Below are 20,375 nucleotides of genomic sequence, written 5' to 3'. Positions count from 1 at the left end.
AAAACATACATTCAAATAAATGTCTAACCTTTTATAATTTACTCTTTGTACCAAGTGCAGATATTTTCTTTGGTCTGCTCTTTGTCATTACTGGTATTTTTTTCTCTCTCATTAAACTGATGAAATTTGAAAGTTACAGCTTGAATACCAGCTTGCCTTACTTCATTAGCTTGGCACGCGGATCAGTTTGCAATTCCCAAAACTTTCTGATCTCATTTTCAACATCATTAACTCGTAGCTCTATTTCTAATGCTATCATTCAACATTACTTATTACAATGAGTTGAAATAACTGGATATATGAAATCATAAAAATAGAATATCTTACAGATAGGAATAAAAACATTTACTTGCAATGTGATGGACTGGTGACTTTTCCAGGGTACGAGATCAAGTGAATGAAACCCCGGACAAGACCCCACTTTCAACCTGGTAAGAGTCTTTATCAACGGTGACAATGGGCTGAAAGGCCACTCATGGAGGAAGAAGCCATTTGTTCAAAAGCACAATAAAAAGCCAGAGTATAGTTTGCAAATACACTCGACCTTTTAGAAACCTGTGAGTGTTTTTTTTCCTTCAAGAGGGACTGGTGCACTTCATTAAACAGACGGCATCATGAGGAAAGAACAATATGTGGAAAGGTCAAAAGCAACATTTCAAGATATAAACCAAAACTTAGGAAAAATGAACAATCATTCTAACTTACAAATTCGTTACAAAGTGGCCATAGAACAACAAAGTAAAACACCATGGCAATGTCTAATAAAAGTTAAAAAAAAAAAAATATATATATATATATATATAAATATATATATATATATATATATCAAAGCCGTCTCCCTCACATTATTGTTGAATTTAGCAAAGAGAAATAATTTTGGTCAGCTTAACAGACTTAAAACAGGAAAAGGTTAGTCTGATTTAATGTCAGAAAAAAGAGAAAGTAAGTCTCTTTTTTATGCATTTTCATAAAGTGAATGAAAACATCTGTAGCGAACATGAATTCATACCAACATTTTGAATTTATACTTTTAGATCTGCCAGGAAAAAGGGATTGAGGACTTTCACAATTTGAGTTGCTAAGAACAATATTTTGACGCAAAAAAATATGTAGATTGTAGGAATGATAGTTTAATATCAGACAAAGACAGTTTAGTACTTTGTTAGAAGTTTGTAGCTCGACAGTTTGAAGTTTGCACACTTTTGGACAATACTGCCACTTCTTTTTTTAAAAAAAGGTTTTATTGGCTCTAGTGGCCTTTATTTGATAGTTAATTGACAGGAAAGTGGGTAATGAGAGAAGGGGAAGACATGCGGCAAAGGTCGCCAGGCCGGGAATCGAACCTGCGACAGCCACAATGAGGACTAAGGCCTCCTTATGTGGGTTGTGCTTAACCCCTGCGCCACCACAGCACATCCCAGTACCTCCACTTCTAACACCCAAAAAGAGCAAAGCATTCCAATTTACCGTGCAGGAGAAATGTGTTTTGTGGTATAATTTCAAAACTTCTAAGTCTGCTGTCCTGAAAAGACCGCATGCTACAGAGAGCTCAGACCGAGCGAAGTGAGTGAAACCAGAGTTTGTCTTCCCGGGGACGTTTACTGTCTGGTGAAACTGTAGAACTCCACACGCTCCCCGTTTTCCTCAAATTCTGTGGACACAGAAGGGTCGATTGGGGGGGGAAAAAAAAAAATCAGATTTACAGCCTGGTGTGACTCTTCAATCAATCAGGTTTGGCAGAAAGTGCGAATACTTTTCATAAGAAAATGTCTTCAGTTCTGTATTTATGACTTGAAGCTAATGATTAATGTTCCATTACTGGTGTGAGATTAATTAAGAGGTCTATGTGTGTGAAAGTCTACAGTGAACTGATCAATGAGGTGCGCCGGGATGGTAAAGAGCAACTGAGTCAAAGTCTCAGCAGTAACATAAGTAAATACACAAATTTATGTTAACATTTTAAAATAGTTTTTTTATGATCATAGCCAGACTTAAAGAACTAAGACAGCAATTTATTTTGCTTTGGTTTTGGTAATCCTGTAGATTTGTATGGTTCAAACCTACTACTATTCTCACCACATGGCAGTTTACATTTTCCAGTTTTCCCCCTGAAATCTTTAAAACCAAAAAAAAAAATCTTCTTTCTAAATTTGGACTCTTTGTTGGTTTACCTTTCAGGCAGACGAAATAGAGGTGATCGCCGCACGGAAAATTCCTCCAGTAGAACGAGTAGTCGGCGTCCACGCCACCGCAGGGACTTGTGACCTGCCAGATGTGTTGTTCTTTCCAGTAAATGTAGCTCACAGAAGCACCAGACATCCAAAACCACGAACTCCCCATCAGACGCCTACAGCAAAAACAATCCAGACACTAAAAATGTCACTTTTACAGTTCTTGAACCTTTAGACTGGCTTAGCGTTCTGGAGGATATCTGCGCAGTCCCAGCCACACATGTCCGGAAGAAACGGAGGGGTCGTTTGTCAGGAAGGTTGTGTTTCTCAACACCTCCTCCAACCCTCTCTGCTCCTGCTCACTGCGAACGCTGAGGAGGTCCCAGTAGTGTTCCCTGCAGTACAACAAGGCGTCCGACCAGCACAGCTTCTTCTGCACAACGGCTACTCTCCGTCCCATCACCACTGCGTTGAAGGATGGTGAGGGAGCAGCCGGTTCTGGGAAAATATAACTTCCATAAATACACGTTGGGCCAATGTTCACGGGAAATAGTTCCCTACGTTTGTTGGGTTTTTTTTTACAGTGGATTCTAAATATAAAACAGCTTTCACTAACCTCCATAGATTTCTAGCTCACACATTGTCAGTAAGCCGTATGAGGTGCTGATCTTCACGGTCAACATCCGACCCGTCATTCCTGTGCAGTTAAAGCTTTTGGTGCCCCCAGGGGGGATGGAGGAAATGACAGCACATCTGAGAAGGAGACATACAGATTTACATTTTTAATCCAGATCACTGAAAAACACGGAGTCGACACTGTAATCTGAGGCAACAGCAGATGTATGAAGATCCTTGAACCTTTTGAAATTTATAATACAGCAACAAACTTTAAAGGGGCAGTATTATGTGTAAATATGACCCGTTAAAAGAAATTTTACGTCATAATTTAATGCATTGAAATTGGGCCTCTGTCGTTTTAAGAAACTCCGGCTCTTTCTGAAGCTCCGCCTTCAGGAAGTCATCACAACATGGCTTCTCTATGAACCCTTTAAAAACATTTCACCAGCGTTGCACCGAGAACCAATGAGCTCTCGTTTGCTAATCAACTAAAACCTCAGAGGAGGAGCTGTGCCTCAAAGGCGGAGCTAGGTCCACCCAGGGATTTTGCACTGCTGAATGGTTGCCACGGGAGATAAAAGAATTTCTCCAACATCCTATCAAAAACACTCCAGATATGTTTTTGATGAGAGAATAATACTATAGGATTATGTAAAGGTCAAAAAATATGACTCTACATAACACCGCCCCTTTAAGATGTTTTGATATGTGCACATTTAAAATCCTTGTAATCCTGCTGATTAAAACAGCATCTAAAAGGATTCTAATAATAACAGGAGAAGAAAGGTGAAACTCTTCCTCCTCCATGTTACCTGGGGTTGTTTTTGCCGTTGTTCTCTAAGGAATTCCCAATGAGGATCTCAGCATTATTTAGCCTCTCGCTCGCTACCTTCCTGTTGGTGATGCTAACCGTCGAGACTCGGTACACAACTGGCAACAACAGACTCCACCACGGGTTTGGTTCCCCCCCTGTATGAGTGCAGGATCCGTGAGAGTACTCTGGGTCTCTGTTTCCATCAACTGCCCTTGAGGCAACACCAAGGAAAGCAGTGGATGACTGAGATGCTATTCCCTCTGGCGCCACGTTCTCCAGGGACTCAACTGGGTAGACTAAAGGAGTACAAGCCTTAAAATTAGCTAGATGGCTAAAAAAATCAATTTGTAGCTTTAGTCTTTAGTGTGTAATATGATAAGTTTAATTGGCACTTATGTAGACAGGCAAAATATGAGATGTTTTGACCATAGAAGTGTGCAGTGCTACAAATTTTGGTGTGTATCCGATACCAAATATATACAGGGTCATTATTACCGATACTGATACTGATACTGATTATACTTTAAGTTTGATATTCAAACTTCTGACATTTAGGAGTATTTGCTGGGTTTTTCTTCAAATTATATTGCTAAAACCTTAGAAAGAATTTGAACAAAGTCTATAGATGTTTATAAAATACTTTAACAATGTATCAACAAGATAAACAGAAGCAATAGGACAGGAGTAATTTGTGTGTTTTTTTCCCCTAAATAAACAATTAAAAATTTTTAATTGTAAGCATTCAAAGGCCTACCCTTACAGGCAATGCTTGAGCAAAAGCTAAATTTTAGTTGGTAAATGGCCAGTTATGTAACAAAAACTAAGTTTCTCATCTGGTTATTTGGCTCCCTGGCTAACATAACTTTCTATTTGCACACTCTTCTCTTGTAGATCTTGTTGAATTGTGACAACACCCTAATTTGCCTGGTTCTGTACCTGCCAGTAACAACATGGTTTTACATTGATGCATCGAGTCCTGAAGGCAATGCCTGCACAAAAGAAACAGAACAGTGAGAGCATCAACTGGATCTTACCTGTAAAATCAGCCAGGATCCACATTAGGAAGGAAACGCCTTGAAAAGAAAAATTTTCACATGAAATTAAAGCTTCGTTGTTGTTGTTTTTTTTTAAAAACATTTCTATCAAGTTTCACTTGATAAAGCTTCAGAAACAGAAACGTTTCAGTTACTTTGTATTTAAAATCGGGCAGCTTTTAATGTCATTAGCACGTTTTAATCGCAAACATCGATCCATGTCAAAGAATTAGTTTTCCTTTAATATACAAATCTGACAAATGAGCCGCAAGGACTTGGATGGATGAACAAATGGCTAATCTGAAATTATACAGGTACTTAACCAGAGTGATTAACAGCGTGTGTTTGCACACTGTGCTTTAAAGGGTCCAGTGAACCCTTTGCAATTCTTTACGCATCCTCACTTCAGTCACTGCAATTACATAAACGAGCCAGGTTTGTTTAAAATAGGCTGGCATTGCCATGCTATTTGACAACCGAGACAATTAATAAGCAGTTTTTAAATCAAACTTGCGGAAATAAGGTCAATAAAATTTAACTCGACATAGCTGATTATTTATAAGTCCTACTCACAGCAAGCAGCTTTGCAGGCGGCTGCCATCGTGCCTCCAGGTCTCCAACCTCTGGGATGGCCTTCCCTCAACTCCTGATTGCATGTTTTATCACCACACGGTGCTTGTTATTAGTCTTGTAAATCACTTGTAAATCGCCCCCTCCGTAATCACGTCTGCTTTCCAAATCAAATTGTTCTCTACGGCAGGAGCAACACGTTTCAGCAAAACAGGCGTCGGGTCCCGAGAAACGTGATTCCATCTTGGTGTCGGAAAAGTCCGACGGAGGCGATTCGCACTAGAGACGTGTGGACTGACTTGGACTAAAAGTAGATCAGAAAAAAAGTTGGGACAATCATAATTCCCGAACATATTTCCACTCACAACAAAGAATCTCAATGAGATCAAGATCGAAGCTTTTGACTCAGTCGAAGCAGACCCATAAGCTGATACAATCTTCTTTTTGGATGTCTTAGACAGCTCTTTGATCCCACTATGACTTCAACAGTCAGGAGCACACTTTACTAAATGTCTGGAGTTTAAACAAGGCAATCCTCCTGATTTATGCTGAGTAATAATGCTCTAAGCACACTCACCTGATTTAATAGGCCTAGTTGTAAGTTTTACTGTTTTATGCGCTATATGTTCTCACAAGAAAGTGCTGTTTTTATTACAAAGTACAGCGATACAGGAGTACAAATTTGTTAAAAAAAATAAGTTTGGAAAAAAAAATGCAGGCTGTTGTACAGCGTACAACAAATCAGTCCAAGAACAAACCTCAGTTCCTAGAAAATGCTGCAGAAGGTGAAAGTCTTTGTTGGTCCTGAAACCTTCATCACTGCAACCAGAATGTTCTCGACGAGTCAGGTAAAATGTTCTTTTGGGTCTTCTTGGCAGGAGTGTTCTTTCGTGTGAAGACTCTATGATCTAAAAAGTGACAAGGACTGAAATCATTCAAATTCATTCCTCGGCTAGGAAGCTAAAACTGGGTCTTCTAAATGGACAACGGCCCCAAATATAGCAACAAATCAGCTGAAAAGAGGCTAAAAGACAACAAAGTCACAAACGCTTGATCACAGTCCTGTAAAACAAGTCATTAAATATCTCTTAGCAAGTCTTTTGTAGCAATTGGCAAGCTTCTGGCACAATTCTCAAGCAGTCTTCCAGGCAGAATTGGCACATTACATTTAAATTGGTTGGCTTCTAGTCAAATACTCGCCTTTTAAGCATTGTCTGCAATTGTAAAAGGTGTCACTTTTAAGAAAGGGGCTTTTACTTTGTTTGTATTTGCGTAAAAATCAATGTACAACTCACTGCGCACAGTTACGCTTGTGTTTCAACATGCTTTGGTTGCTCTCGTGTTGCTCCTGAACACTGAAGCCAATTTCCTTTGATCACAAAGTCACAGTTTGGGTACAGGTAGTTGAAATTTGGACACAAATGGGTTTTCCAGCAGAACAATGATCCCAAACATAAATCAGTGGAGGCCGAGTCTGTTCTCTAAAAGCCCAAACAGAAAAATGTACGGACTATAGTGCCAAGAAACCACTTGATTTAAATTCCATCTATCAATCCTACCCGCCTGATCACTCTGCGCCACAATCTAAACACAATGCAAATTGCAGCATCTAGTGTGTCCAGCATTTTCAAATAACGATTGTTCAGAAGAAGAAAGAAATAAATACCTATTGAGATGAAACACGTATTTGTCGCTGTAGGCGCAGATTAATAAATAGGAATGTTTTGTATTTGCATATTTCCCTGCAGTGAGATGCATATTGAGTTATTTTTTTCTTTTTTTTGGTAGGCTGCCTTTTTTGTGGAAATGCATCGCCTAAACGTGTTATTAAAACCACCCAGGCACTGTGGGAGTAACCCATAAAGCAGCGGCTCTGTTTTCATTATGACTGATGTCTTAACACGGCTTAGACTATCTTGATGGGAGCTCAGTTTCTTCCAGCCAAAATGCTGCCCTTCAGCAAGGATGCTTGTCTCACATCAAGGTCGGAAATGCACCACCCTCCACTCCGGGCCCTCCCTCTTACAAAGTTTTCCATTTTCTTCCCTCCTGCATGTGTAATGATGGCTTTTTATTACACCGGTTCATTAGCATATTTCATATCCTGCTGCTGAGCTTTTCCAGCTCTCTATCTGTCTTCGTCGATGAGACGCAGGTGCCGGCTGAGGATGGCTTTATGAGAAATGAGAACAAAACGCGCAGCGAGGTAAACAGGCCAGCAGCACCTGATCATCAGTCACCGGGAAGCATGCGTTTAAGGGAACTTTTGCCTCTGGACGGGCCCGGGAAAGAGCTCTGAAGGCGGATGCCAGCTGCGTTTCCGTTAACGAAAGTACACAAGTCTTTGTCGGTATTCCGCCAGTGTTGGGGAAAAAAGAGAACATTTCTGAGGTTTGGACTCAACACGTTGATTGTTGATCATGTGACTGGTGTGACGCAAAAAAATAAATAAATAAATTCTTTTTTTTTTTTTTGCAAAATACATCAATTTTGATATGGCCAGGAATGTTCTTGTCCTAAAGCTTTTTATTGAAAAACGTGAATCGGCGTGTTTCCGTTGAGCAATAATTTCAGTTTATACAACGGTATGGTTAATCAATTGTCTTCCATTTCCACAGCTCTGTTAAATTACGTTTGTCTACCACCTAAAATCCCGACAAAATACATTAAAGTTTCTTACTGCTGCATGACAAAATGTGGGTGCGGAGCTTTCCATAACAATTTCAAACGGATGCTAGTCAGAGTGCAAAATGGTGCTGCAGAGATTTCATCAAAATCTGCCGAGAGCCCACCACTTCCAGCCCTTTCGAACACAAAAAACTTTCCGCCTTAAATGCTTCCGATGATCGCAGAGCGCCAACTCCTGCAGTCGTCGGCGGCGAAAGCCCCGCGCACAAAGATTCATCATGTGTCACGGCTGAGGTTTTAGGCAGCAAATGGAGGTGAGGAGATGAAAGCGGTTTCCTCTTCCTCCCCCTTCACTTCTGTCATGTTTACCAGAGGGAGATTTTATAGGTGCAAGCTCACCCCAACACACACACACCCCTACACGCCCAGAGACAGAACAGACACACATAAAATGTTCAGAGAGAAGTGCAGCAGTAATAATTAGATTTCACTTCAAAAGAAGCTGGCTGTGGATTTGCTGGGCTGACGTGTGATTGGATGCCGAGGCTAACAGGTGACGGACGGACAGCTGCAGGACGCCTGGTCATTTATCTGGTGTTGAGATACCGCAGGGCTTATTGTGCGTCACTTTGCATCTCTGCATCCGTTTGAGGGTGTGGATAAGGGCATTTGACTGAGTTCAATGAAAAATGTTCCTCTGGTTCGGTGTTTCTCTATGACAGCAAGAACCAATTAGGGAAAGGTTTTGAAGAAGTATTTGCCCCACGCATATTTACTCGGTTTTTGCTACTTTTTCAAGTTTTGTAACTTTAAACACCATTAAACCCTTCTTTAGTGAGTAGTGTTGAAAACAGTTGTTGCGTTACGGCCAAACTTTGTGAATATGAGGTTCTTCATGAACAGGACTTTTGAAAAACACGTTTCATTAAAGCCGATGATCGTATTTTAATCTTTCATTAGTTAAGAAGGCAGAGTAGATGTGAAATTTAGACACTGATCAGTGTTAGACATCGACTGCTTTCTAATTGAAAGTAGTGATTACATGGCTTAGAAATATACAAATGTGGAAAAAAAACAAACAAACAAAAAAAAGCTGAGTCAGTTCTTGTCTCTTCCTGTCTTAAGAATGTGAATTTTGAAAAACCGATAGATATTGATGTATTTCTTAAATTGAACAACATCAGCCACGGTTACCCCAATTTTGCCGCTGATTGCTTCATTCATTGATTTGCATTGATTCTCCTTACAGTCATTAATTCTTTAAATGTTGATAGTTTCAGTGTTAATTCTAAATTAATCTTAATCCTGAGTAGCATACCGAAAGTTAATGACTTCAACCTCTCGATTTTTACTTTTTTTTTTTTTAATAATTGTGTTACTGGATGATTTATAAACCCTTAAATTATTTAACACAGCTCAATAACAATGCAAGCATGTGCACTACATGTGGTTTGGTATGATTACATACATTAATAGGTGAAAATGATCAACACATGGATGCCTCTTCTTTGTCCTGACAGGGAGTCAAACAAATGGCTGTGTGTTTTTAGCGAGAAAGAAGCCCCCCCCCTCCCCTTCTTTAATTACCGCCAGGCTAATTGAATCCCCGTGTGAGTGATGTATGGGGATAGGACTCCCTGTGACAAAATGAAAATGAAATAGTATTAAGCAGCCAAGTAGATAATCAATTTAGAAACGTCTGAGAAGCGAGAAGGATTACTTGAAACGGCCCCGTACGGTTTTTTACTGTCAGAGGACATCGGAGTCGTTTGAAATGTGGAATTATTTCAGTCTCAGATGAGAATCTGAAATCTCTCACAAAGTAATAAAACTTGTCCTAGGAAGACAGACTATTAGAGTTGTGTTGTATTTATTTTATGTCATGTTCAGGAGGTTTACTGGATGTAATTTTCAGAACTAGTATGAAGCAGGATTTCACCACATGGGATGGAGGAACATTTAAAACATTCAAGTCTCTACAGGCTTCAGGATAGTCTCAAAGACAGACTATCTTCCAGATAGTCTCAAGGTCACTTTGTACCTATATTGTATGCCAGGCTGCAACAGTTGAATACAGACAGACTATTTCCACAAAAAAAAAAAATGATGGGAGACTCGGCTGAAACCGAAAAACAAGGAAGTATGGGAAGACGTTTTACTCTCTCCTTCGAAAATATCCATCTGATTCAGAGAAATTAAATATGGTACCTAACAAAATGTCTTTCCAAATTTAATATTATGCTAATTGGTACCTGTTTTTTGCTGGAAAACGTCATAACCAAATGAGTGAGAGATGAGCCTCCTTCAACAAATCCTTGATATCAAACTACTGTCTATGAGAAATCTAAGATTCAATATTAACCATCATTTAGACCTTTTCACAGGAAGGTATGAGAAGCGAGTACCTAATAGTCTAAGAGAGCAATCGCTTGAAGTATCAGACCTAACAAGGACATTGCTGTGGGTGTGTTCTATGATGGTGTATTGTAGATAGGAAAAGAAAAAGAAATGTATTTTTGACAAAAAATAAATAAATAAAAAGTCCGAACTTTTGAGATTAATCTCAGAAAATTTCTACAAAAGACTTGCAAATATCTGAGTGAGAAAAGTAAAAAAAAAAAAAAAGAAAAGAAGAAATTGCTAGAAAAGCGCTCAGAAATGTTTCTGTTTAATCTCAGAAACTTTCTAGAAAAAAACGTGGAAATGTATGAGGCTAAAAAGTCAAAAATGAGCTTGACTAAAAAAGAAAGAAGAATAAAAAAATTCAAGAAATTTTGCGATCAATCTCAGAAATTTTCTGGGTTTTTTTTTCTAGAAACACAGGGAGGAAATATACGCCTACCCTTTTTTTCCCCTCTACCTACAACAACCCCCGCAGGCCGTTGTAGTATTCTGGATTTGCTACAGATCTTAAGACAATTTGTTCATGCCCTGCACTGGATTGCTATAATTTTGAAAATACAAAAAAAAAAAAGTAAACCTGCCAGATAACATCAACATCATAGGTTATGAAGATGTAGTACCTTGTAGTCGGGGCTGGATTGTCCCTTTGGAACGTCTATTCTATCAGTCCAGGACTAATGGTGTCCATATATTGGGGAGTCCCTGCTCGGCAGCTTGTCATGATTATGAACTGGACTTCCAACATGACCTCTTGTTGCAGCAGGGAACACGGCAGACCCCAATTACAACCGGCCTGACTCGTCTGTTGCTGGGGCAACGCAGCAGCAGAGGGCGGCGAACGGGGGAGCCCGTTTCAGCAGGTCATCTGTGGATAAAATTCAACAAAGGCTCGAACCTGCAGTGATGCACTGACACAAGCAGATGCTCTGGCTCCTGTAGCTACACACACACACACACACTGAGCAAAACCCCTGATTCCTCACACAGATGGTATGCAAAATACATGCACAGCGAGTCCTGCTTTCAACATCCATCCAATCCACTGCTTTTAGTGCTCACTTTATCTGCTGCCCTCATCTGTTCTCCCTCGCCGTCACCTGTTATTCAACCATTTCCCCACTCTCTCTCTTTCCCCGTCTCTCCATCAGCTGTCGCGCACCTCTCTACCCTCCCTTCATTCTTAACCCGGCCGGCTGCAGATGGTGCTTAATGGATGCATAGCTGAGCGTAACTGCCTTGTGAATAATTTCAAAGGCACAAGGTGAATCACAGGACAGCTCAGTATGCGGACACACACAGAGAGGGACCCTTACAATTGCATTTTATTTATTTTTTTTGTTTTAATTCAAACTCAAACTTGATTTTCTTTTATTTGAAAGCTGAATTCCACTGTTGCCTACTGAAAATGACATTTTCAACATGGCAGATGATTTTTTTTTTTTTTTTGTAGGAGCCGTCGGGCATGCTTTGAGTAAAACTGCTGGGCATTTTTGTTTTGAAAGACAACATTATGCCTGTGGTGTAGAGCAGTGGTCCCCAACCACCGGGCCTACCGGGCTGTGCAAGAAATAATGAACTACTTCCCGCGACTAAAAAGGTTGGGGACTGCTGGTGTAGAGGAACCATCATTTGTCGTACCTAGCCCAATTCCTTCTTCTCGGAAAGCATAATGCTATTTGTAAATTACACCTAATTTGATAAAAGTGACTAAACTATTCTCACTCCTTGGACATTTTCACGTTTTGTTACGTCAAAGTACGTAGCAAAAAGTATTTTATATGATATCTGTAGACAAGATACCTTTTACACTCCACAAATCTACCCCCCACACTAAACCCAAAGCAACTTCTAGTAAAGCTTAACATCTTTCTCAAATTTTAATTTCACAAAAACAATTTAGTGTGTGCCACATTGCTGGACAAGAAAAGTAAAAAAAAAATTTAATTAAAAAATGCATTTCATTTAAGTCAGTACACGAATCTAGATAGAAATAGTAATTCAGCAGTCACATTCGCAGATGTGCTGGATGTGTGAAAGTTCATGGGCACTGCGGCGTGAACGTGTCATTACAGCAAAAAATAAAAAGAATACTTTTGAAGAATGACAAAAACGTGCCATTCCTATCCCAAGATTTATAACGATGGAGCTCTTTTCCTTGCACTAGTTGAAAGAAAAGCTGAAATCCCCCCCCCCCCAAAAAAAAAAAATAAAAAAGGATTGGGGCAGCATTAATTCGGGCGGATTGAGCTTTAATTTTCTTCCCACAAGGTAAACTAAATACATTTTGGCATCAGGAGAGAAATAGCTAATTACAGCTGCTGATGGGAACCATCATGCAGTTAATGAGCCGAAACAAGATGAGAAAACTTTCCTTGTGGTTTAAGAGGCGATGTGACGAATGTGCATGTGTGAAAATACATACTGTAACATTCAGCCGGTTTCTGAAAAATATTTGTATTTAAAATAAAAGAAGGCTGGGATTTTTATTATTATTTTTATTATTATTTTTTGACTTTGACAGGGGACGAGTTAGCCAGAAAGGGAATGCGAAGGTTCTGGACCACAAAGTTACGCCGGCGTTCTCTGGGGGGAAGAGGAGCCGGGAGGCTGTCCTTGGTGGATGATTTACGGAGGAGCTGGTGGTCCTGAGAGGTTTTCCCCTTCACGTCATAAATCCACTGCATGTCTGCTGCCTGCAATGAAAGAGTTAGAAGTGAACAGTTAAGATTCCAGGAGTACTGCAGAACAGCAGTCGAGGATGGGTGTAAACGACAAGCGGCATAAAATTTGTTTTCCAGCAATAACCAGAGATGTTTTGCTCGGAGGGTTGGAGAAATGCTTTATTTCTGCGATCAAAGCTTCTGGGAGCAAAGATCTGTTTATTTTACACTTCATCCAGCTTAAACGTTTAAATTCGTCACGCTTCTGTGAGACAGAGTTCATGATTCAGAGATCCTATGGTTTACATATCAAACGCGCCATGTCTCCACTCGGATTTTCTGAGTTCTCAGTCCGTTTTAGCGCGTTTGTAAAGTACAAACAGAAAGGGTCAGAGTGGCTGGCTTCATGGAAAATACGGCTACATTGGTAAACCTCAAACAAGAAGGACATTTTCTAGAAATCTTTTTTTTTTTGCAAACTTATCCATACCTAAAACAAATAACTTCTACATGTTTTTTGTGAACTTCATAATCCTACTTTAGTGATGTCCTTGGATTTAATAATCAAACTGTAGAAAGATCTCTGGCTGTGGTTCCATGTTAGCCAAAACCGGAGGATATTTAATGAATGAATTCTGCCAGGACAATTAAAAAAAAAAAAAAGTGCATTAGTTTGTTTTAAGTCAATTCAACACTCGGGTTTTTTTGTATCAGATCGGTTATTAGCCAACACTAAACCTCACATATTGGTAGTGAAAAAAGTGGATCGGTGCAGTTTAGGATACAAAAGTATAAAAAAGAAAAGCAAAAAAAAAAAAAAAGCAACTGAAATTTGTCAGAGTTTTACTATCAGGCAACTTCTCTGGATACCTAAAGATTATTTTAACAAAATATGAAGATTCTCTCCTCACCAGTAATACACTAAAGCAGAAGATTATAAAATATAAGACATTCCAATCATATAAATGCTTTCAAACACACACACACACAAAAATAAAATAAAATAAAAAAATATATTTATAGGCTTCTGGGTTACTTAAATAAGCCAAAGTACACAGAGGAATTGAGTGGGCAGAAACCTACAGTGTTGCTAAAAGTAAACAATCTTGTGAATGTCTCATCACCACAGGAAGTGATGTACCTGGACGGCCAGCCTGGCTCTGTGTCTCTTGCAGCTTGCAGTGGGGGTGAAGAACACAGAGATGAGCGCTCCGGCTGTGCCAGCAGGAGGCAACATCCCAGAGGCCGGAGCCACGGTGAACTCGGTGCTGCTGCCCGGCAGGAATGTTGCTTTGAATGGCATCGACCTCCTGCAACCAACGCTGAATTCGTTACCTCCACAACAAATTATCGCACATGCGAGAAAGGCAGCACACATACTGTATACGGAAACTGCTGAAATACAAATACGAGTTTGCTTGAATGGAAATGAAACTAAATCTTGGCTTTGAGATAATTACCACATTTATTTTCAATCGCTTTGTAAAGTGTTACATAAAAATTTGACTTTGCTTGAACTACTTTGATGGTTAAACACGATACCAAGTACAATAGAAAATTAATATAATTTTAATAAAACTAAAGATGTATTAAAAAAAACTCAAAATAAATCCATCAAAACGGAAATAAAAAACTCATTTACATGTAGAAATGGTTCTGTCTTTATATACAGATTAAATAAAAATGTTCTGGGTCACTGTTTGTTCAGAAAACAGACGGGTTTAAGATCCAGAACCAGAGGATTACACAGGAAAATAGGAACTTCTGTCGTATGGCAAAATAAAAATGAAGTAATCTGAATAAAATATTAGAAGAATGCAAACAAGACTAAATATAAACAAAGAAAAATCTTTAAAAAAAAACACAAGAAAAAATGTGGCAAAAATCTAAATTAGAAAAAAAAAAGTGAAATTACAAAAATAAAAAAAATAAAAAAGTGTTATAATAAAGCATTTAAAATAGAAGTAGCAGACGTTTTAGCTCAGGAATAAATGCCTAACTTTGCGGGATGAGTAGAACTTTTATGAAATCACGCGTACACACCTGGTGGTGCTGGTCAGGCGGAAACCCACGGCGGAGGTCCTCCCTATCTCGGTCGTTTCTACATGAACAACGTCATCCACCTGAGGCTTCGTAGCAATGAGAATCAAGGGAAACTCCCAGACCTTGCCGGTCGAAGACTGAACTACTAGGATGCTTGAGAACCTTTAAATGAGAAGAGTATTCACACAGCTAGCTTCACTCAGGTGTAAAAAGAAAGCAACATTTCTGTTTACACTTTTATTGTTCTTCTGTCTATTGAAGGTTGAAGGCTGGAAGCAGAAAACTGAACCATGTGGGTTTTTTTTTAATATGTATATATTTTTTTCAATAATAAAAGATTCTGATTCTGTAGAAACTAATTTAACTTCCGGCATCTTCAAACGTCTAGACGTGTGTAGTCTGAGTGACGATATAGAACGTTGCTCATATGTGCAATATCAGATTCTTCTGATGAATGCTGCTTGTGATAAGAAAGACATTAGTTTGCTGCAAAAATGGAATCTAAATCTTTTAGGTTCTCTGCCACAGAAATGAGCATGTCTTGATTTTTATGGCTTTTTTTTTCTTCGCTGTAATTGATCTTCTAGGATTTCCATCTATTCGGACAAACACAATCCTCTATGCTGGTCGTTACTATTCCGGCTCCGAGCTTCTGATACCTCCCTTATCTCCCCTTACGGCCCAGATTTAACATGTAGATAGAAAATGGAAGAGCCTATTAGCGGCACACACACCCCTGCCCCACTCCCCCCGTCATTTCCTGATGGCGAAGTCATTAGCTCTCGGAGGTATTGATTCTACCGGCGCACGCCTCATTAATGGACTCTGCAGATCCTCTACAGAAGACTAAAGCTGATAAATGAATCCTTTATTTACTCAGCAGGATGTCTCGTGCTACGAAAAGTAAAGGCTGAGAACGAGTTTCTACATTTCTCGACGTCGCAATCCTCCAGTTTTTTTTAAAATCTTCAATCATTTGTCACATTCTGACCACTAACAGGTGAGGTAATAATAAAAAAAACACTGATGATTGGTTTGTCAGAATATTAAACTCATATCACATTTTTTAAAATAAGTGAGACATTATTGTCTTTTCTCATTAACCAACATAATTTATAAACGTCAGTAAATGCTAGATCCTTTCGCCTACATAATACACTGGGGATGTAACCTAAAAGGATGAGTCTTGTTTAACCACAGGCAGCCATTTTAATGAGTCGGCCTTGGCCTTTAGTTCAAAGTGAGCACAGCAAAGTTTCCTGCGACAAACAATAAGACTCAGCATATAAAGACAGTAAAAAATGAACACGGTAACCACACCCAGACGAGAGGAAGAGACCGAACGGTGGAAGAACAGGCACTGAGGGAGGAAAAGTTAAGATTAATGAATGCAGATTTTGCCTACAGTGTTGGAGATAACTGTTATTTGTACACCACTGGAGGGAGAGAGAGAGGGAAAGGTGGTTCAGCTTTTTCTGATTTAACTCAAGAGTCCTATTGTTGCTCAATCACAGAGAGGGGTGAGTAGTCTTCTCACCATAGAGGCTATATTTGAGGTTTTTGATTGTTTTTTTTCTTATCCTCATGTCCATTTAACTGTAGGTTTGTCACGAGAGCAAAATTTCAATCTCTAAGAAAAACACTCCAAAGTGTGGTCCGAGGGCAATCTGCAAATTGAGAACGATACAAATTTGATCTGTCCAGCACAAGTGGATGATGTAAACTCAGACTTTTTGTTTTTAATCAGAGTAAAATTATTACCAACTTTGTTTCCCTTAAAAATGTTAGGGCAAAACCACATCTAGGAGAGAATTCAATCCCTCCCTTCAATGAAAATATGTGATTTCACAGTGCCACCATTTCAAGACCGCCACGACAGAAATGTTGAAAAGAAAACTGGATGTTTTAGAAAGTAGTAACGCTAAGTTTATTTATTTTTTTGCACAGAATGAACGTAGCATCGTACGGATTGCCAACGGACATGAGCCATTGGCAAAGACAAAGGTAGTAAATTTACACTTACCCATGACTGACACAAAAAGCTAGATAGCTAGGAAAGGTATGTTAGCAGCGAGTTAGCGGTAGCCTCAATTGTATCGAGACACAAAACATAGTGTACATGTCTTCGACTGACAGAAAAATCCCAAGAGACAACTACATAGCTTAGTTTTTGCAAGCACAAAATTTAAGACCTGTGATTAGCGTATTTAAGGCCAACTCAATTTTTTTCTAACTAATTTAAGACATTTTCAGACTTTAACTTTAGACGCATGAGTTCATGACATTTAAAGACTTTTTAAGGATCTTCCTGTTGATGCCAGCCATCCCTGTCCCCTGGTGACGAAAACCACAGCCACAGCATGATGCTGCCAGCACATTTCTCTTTGTTCAATTCCGCGTGTTTAGCATTCGGCTACCTGCGTGTCCTGCGTGGCGTGTAGATCAGACAGAGGGTGAGCATGATGACGCCACTCTCAGGATCTCTCCTTGCCGCCTTGATGGAAATGGAGAGATAGTTGTCGGGCCTCGAGCGCGCTGTTCCAGAGGCCGAACGCACCTTGCACAGAAAGTCCTCCATCAGACCTGTCCGGTGAGCAGGAAGCAGAGAGGTGGATTAGCGGAGAACGGACGGCAGAGTATTTAATTCTCAAAGAATTATGGGTTTCGAGCCAAAAATGCAACCATGTCAAATCAGTTTTATCAAGTCATGGATGAATGGATCTCTGAGACAATGTCACAGGAAAAAGACCCGGAAAATGAACTTTATGTTCAGTTTTCATCCTCGTTCTGATCAGGAAAGCAATTAAATACACTTGGAACGGTAAAACAGAACTAATTAGGTTGTAAAACATATGCAATCCAGTCACATACAAGTCAACGTACAATTCACTTCATTTGATATAAATACAATATCATACTCCATTACTGCAGAAAACTACGCCATTCTAGCTTTCATATTAAGCCTTCATTTTAATGCTGCACACCGTGAAGACATCTGCAACGTATGAAAAAGTCATCATTATGTTCTTCAAAAACTAATTATGTGAACTCACCCTGCTGCCCCCTCAGCTCCTGGTTCCCTGGCACATACCCGGTGAGCTGCACATCCACTGTATGTTCAAGCTGGCCCCCCACTTCACACTGGAGTACAGCATGAGGGGAGCTCTCGAACGGAGCCTCCACCGGGATGCCACGCAGGGGGTAAATCCAAGATATGTGCAAGAGCTCTTCACTTGACCTGCAAGATTTATTAACAGGCTTTAATGCTGCTGTATTCAAGATTTGCAAAATGCGTCCTAAAAGTGGCAAATAATTAATTCTCATGAGTAAATAGAGCTCATGCTGTGTAAAACTAACAAGTTGTGGCAAAGGCATTCTTTTTATGTTCAAAAAATTAAATAAATGTATAGTATGGTATAGATTACATAATAATACATTAGTTGTACAGATATAAAAATTATGGCTTATGGTTTTCTGTCAAGGTGCTTCAGAGCAAAGTGATGGAACAGGATTTGCTCACGCTCGCTCAAGCTCTCACCCATTGACTTCCATATGATTCAGAAAAATTTCAGAGCTCCATCATTCTATCAGGCTTAAAATTTTGAATCATGGGGCGTGCCGTGGTGGCGTAGCGGTTAGCGCGACCCGTATTTGGAGGCCTTGAGTCCTCGACGCGGCCATCGCGAGTTTGACTCCCGGACCCGACAACATTTGCCGCATGTCTTCCCCCCTCTCCTTCCCCCTTCCTGTCAGCCCACTGTTATATAAGGGACACTAGAGCCCACAAAAGACCCCCTGGAGGGGTAAAAAAATAAAATAAAATTTTGAATCATAAGTGACTTAAAAATATCTTAAAAGTAAAATGAAATGTCACTTACAGACATTTGCTGCTGCTGTTGTTGTAAAAATGTGACAAGACATTTTGCCAGCTTGGAGAAGAGCTACAAAGAAATAATTTTGGTTTAATCATTTTAAAACTCTGTTACTACAGAGTTGGCAGTTGAAAAACTACAATGATGGTGGAACTCTGACTGACTACAGAAGGAGGTTGAGCAGAATGTTAGAACTACAGACACGGCAAAATGTTTTGGGCATTATGGAATTGATTTTACAAAATCACTGTTATACATGGGATTAGTTTGGCCCTTTGATATGAAGCTTACTGAAAATTTCAAAAATAAAAGCCTTGACAATTTTCACATCAAGTAATTGCTCTTTTGGGCATTATAGAACTGATTTACCCCAACGACTGTTATACATGGGATTAGTGTTGCCATTTAAAATGAAGCTTATTGAAAATGTCAAAATAAAAGCCTCAATATTCCTCTCATAGGCCATAATATTAGCCTGTATTATCTTTACCTCTCAGGTTAGTGCACCGCCTTGTGCAGCAAGGCAATGCATTAGCATTAGCACAAATATTAGCATTTCACTTCCTCCCACTATGAACCTTTTCCCCAACATAAGCATGTTATATTTTTCTTATACATTAGCTATGTTTTCTATACTCAATGGAGGAAGTGAATGTAAGACAACATGCTAGTGATACCCACATGCTACTCACAGCATTCATGCTAACATTAGCATTTTAACTAATTTTAGCTTATGCATTAATTTTAACACACTGAATGTTGCAGGTTCATGTTAGTCAACATCTTGTGATTGTCCACATGCTGCTTTGTAAATTTTTAGCTAAGCTTAGCATTGAGGCTAATTTTTAGCATCAGAACGCTGTATCTAAACCGACGGGCACACTTTGGCAGGCCCCAGTTAAATTTCTTCAGGAATTTTCTAGTTTCATATAATATTTTTTCTCTCTGACATTTTACATGTTCGAAATAAATAAAGATTTAATTTAATTTCATACTTTTCACTTTAAATACAATTAGGCTAGTTTTGTTTCTTTCATTCCATTTAAAGAAACTTCTGCAATTATTTATTTTGCTATGCAAGATTATTTATTCTCAAGGAATTCTTGGGAATTCCTTGAAAATTCCCAAGAATTCTCAAGGAATTTTCTTTGAATTTGAGGAAAGTAACAAAAAACAAAACTCTAAAAAAAATGCTCTTGCTAAGGTTTCTGGAATTTAGGAAATAGAAATAACTTGCTTCTAGCAGACCTAAACCAGGAGATGTCTGGTCTGATTTAAGTTCAGACAGTGGGAAAAAATGTATGTGTCTTTGTATTCAGTGTGTAAACATATCTGGTTTCAACTGTATTTTTGTCAAATTATAACAAACCTCACTGTCTGATATTGGGAGTTTATGTGCAGAAAGCTAATCCCCCAATCCTTCCCCTTCACCATAAATCATGACTTTGTGTTGGTCTATCACAACCCCCCCCCCAATAAAAACCACATTAAAATCTCAGCGAAATGAACACATTCTATAACTATTAGTGTATTGGATAATCAGACTAAGTTACTCAAACTGA

General features: G+C 39.2%; 2 protein-coding genes across 3 annotated transcripts in view; both read right to left on the bottom strand.

Annotated features, from left to right (window-relative positions):
* Positions 1 to 835: 835 nt before the first annotated feature.
* On the bottom strand, positions 836 to 12,057 carry LOC114141178 (fucolectin-like). Of its 2 annotated transcripts, XM_028011656.1 has the most exons (8): positions 10,859 to 12,057; positions 5,966 to 6,115; positions 5,211 to 5,511; positions 4,638 to 4,676; positions 3,602 to 3,899; positions 2,788 to 2,924; positions 2,172 to 2,669; positions 836 to 1,651 (listed from the first exon to the last, which is right to left on the bottom strand). In XM_028011656.1, exons 3-7 carry the CDS (start codon positions 5,236 to 5,238, stop codon positions 2,413 to 2,415), a joined length of 759 nt encoding a protein of 252 aa, XP_027867457.1. In that variant the 5' UTR covers positions 5,239 to 5,511; positions 5,966 to 6,115; positions 10,859 to 12,057; the 3' UTR covers positions 836 to 1,651; positions 2,172 to 2,412. The 2 variants fall into 2 exon arrangements, with proteins under 2 accessions (XP_027867457.1, XP_027867458.1); XM_028011657.1 differs by lacking the exon at positions 5,966 to 6,115.
* A 413-nt stretch (positions 12,058 to 12,470) lies between these two features.
* Positions 12,471 to 20,375, bottom strand: part of LOC114141177 (cilia- and flagella-associated protein 47) — a 35,110-nt gene continuing 27,205 nt past the window's right edge. The window contains exons 63-67 of the mRNA XM_028011655.1: positions 17,995 to 18,179; positions 17,359 to 17,524; positions 14,942 to 15,103; positions 14,040 to 14,208; positions 12,471 to 12,931 (exon numbers count right to left, since the gene is read on the bottom strand). Of these exons, the coding sequence (XP_027867456.1) occupies positions 12,740 to 12,931; positions 14,040 to 14,208; positions 14,942 to 15,103; positions 17,359 to 17,524; positions 17,995 to 18,179 (874 nt within the window). The 3' untranslated portion in view covers positions 12,471 to 12,739. The remainder of the gene's footprint in view (positions 12,932 to 14,039; positions 14,209 to 14,941; positions 15,104 to 17,358; positions 17,525 to 17,994; positions 18,180 to 20,375) is intronic.

Source organism: Xiphophorus couchianus, chromosome 24 (assembly GCF_001444195.1).
Source record: "Xiphophorus couchianus chromosome 24, X_couchianus-1.0, whole genome shotgun sequence".
Taxonomy (NCBI): domain Eukaryota; kingdom Metazoa; phylum Chordata; class Actinopteri; order Cyprinodontiformes; family Poeciliidae; genus Xiphophorus; species Xiphophorus couchianus.
This window is presented reverse-complemented; position numbering and strand designations above follow the sequence as displayed.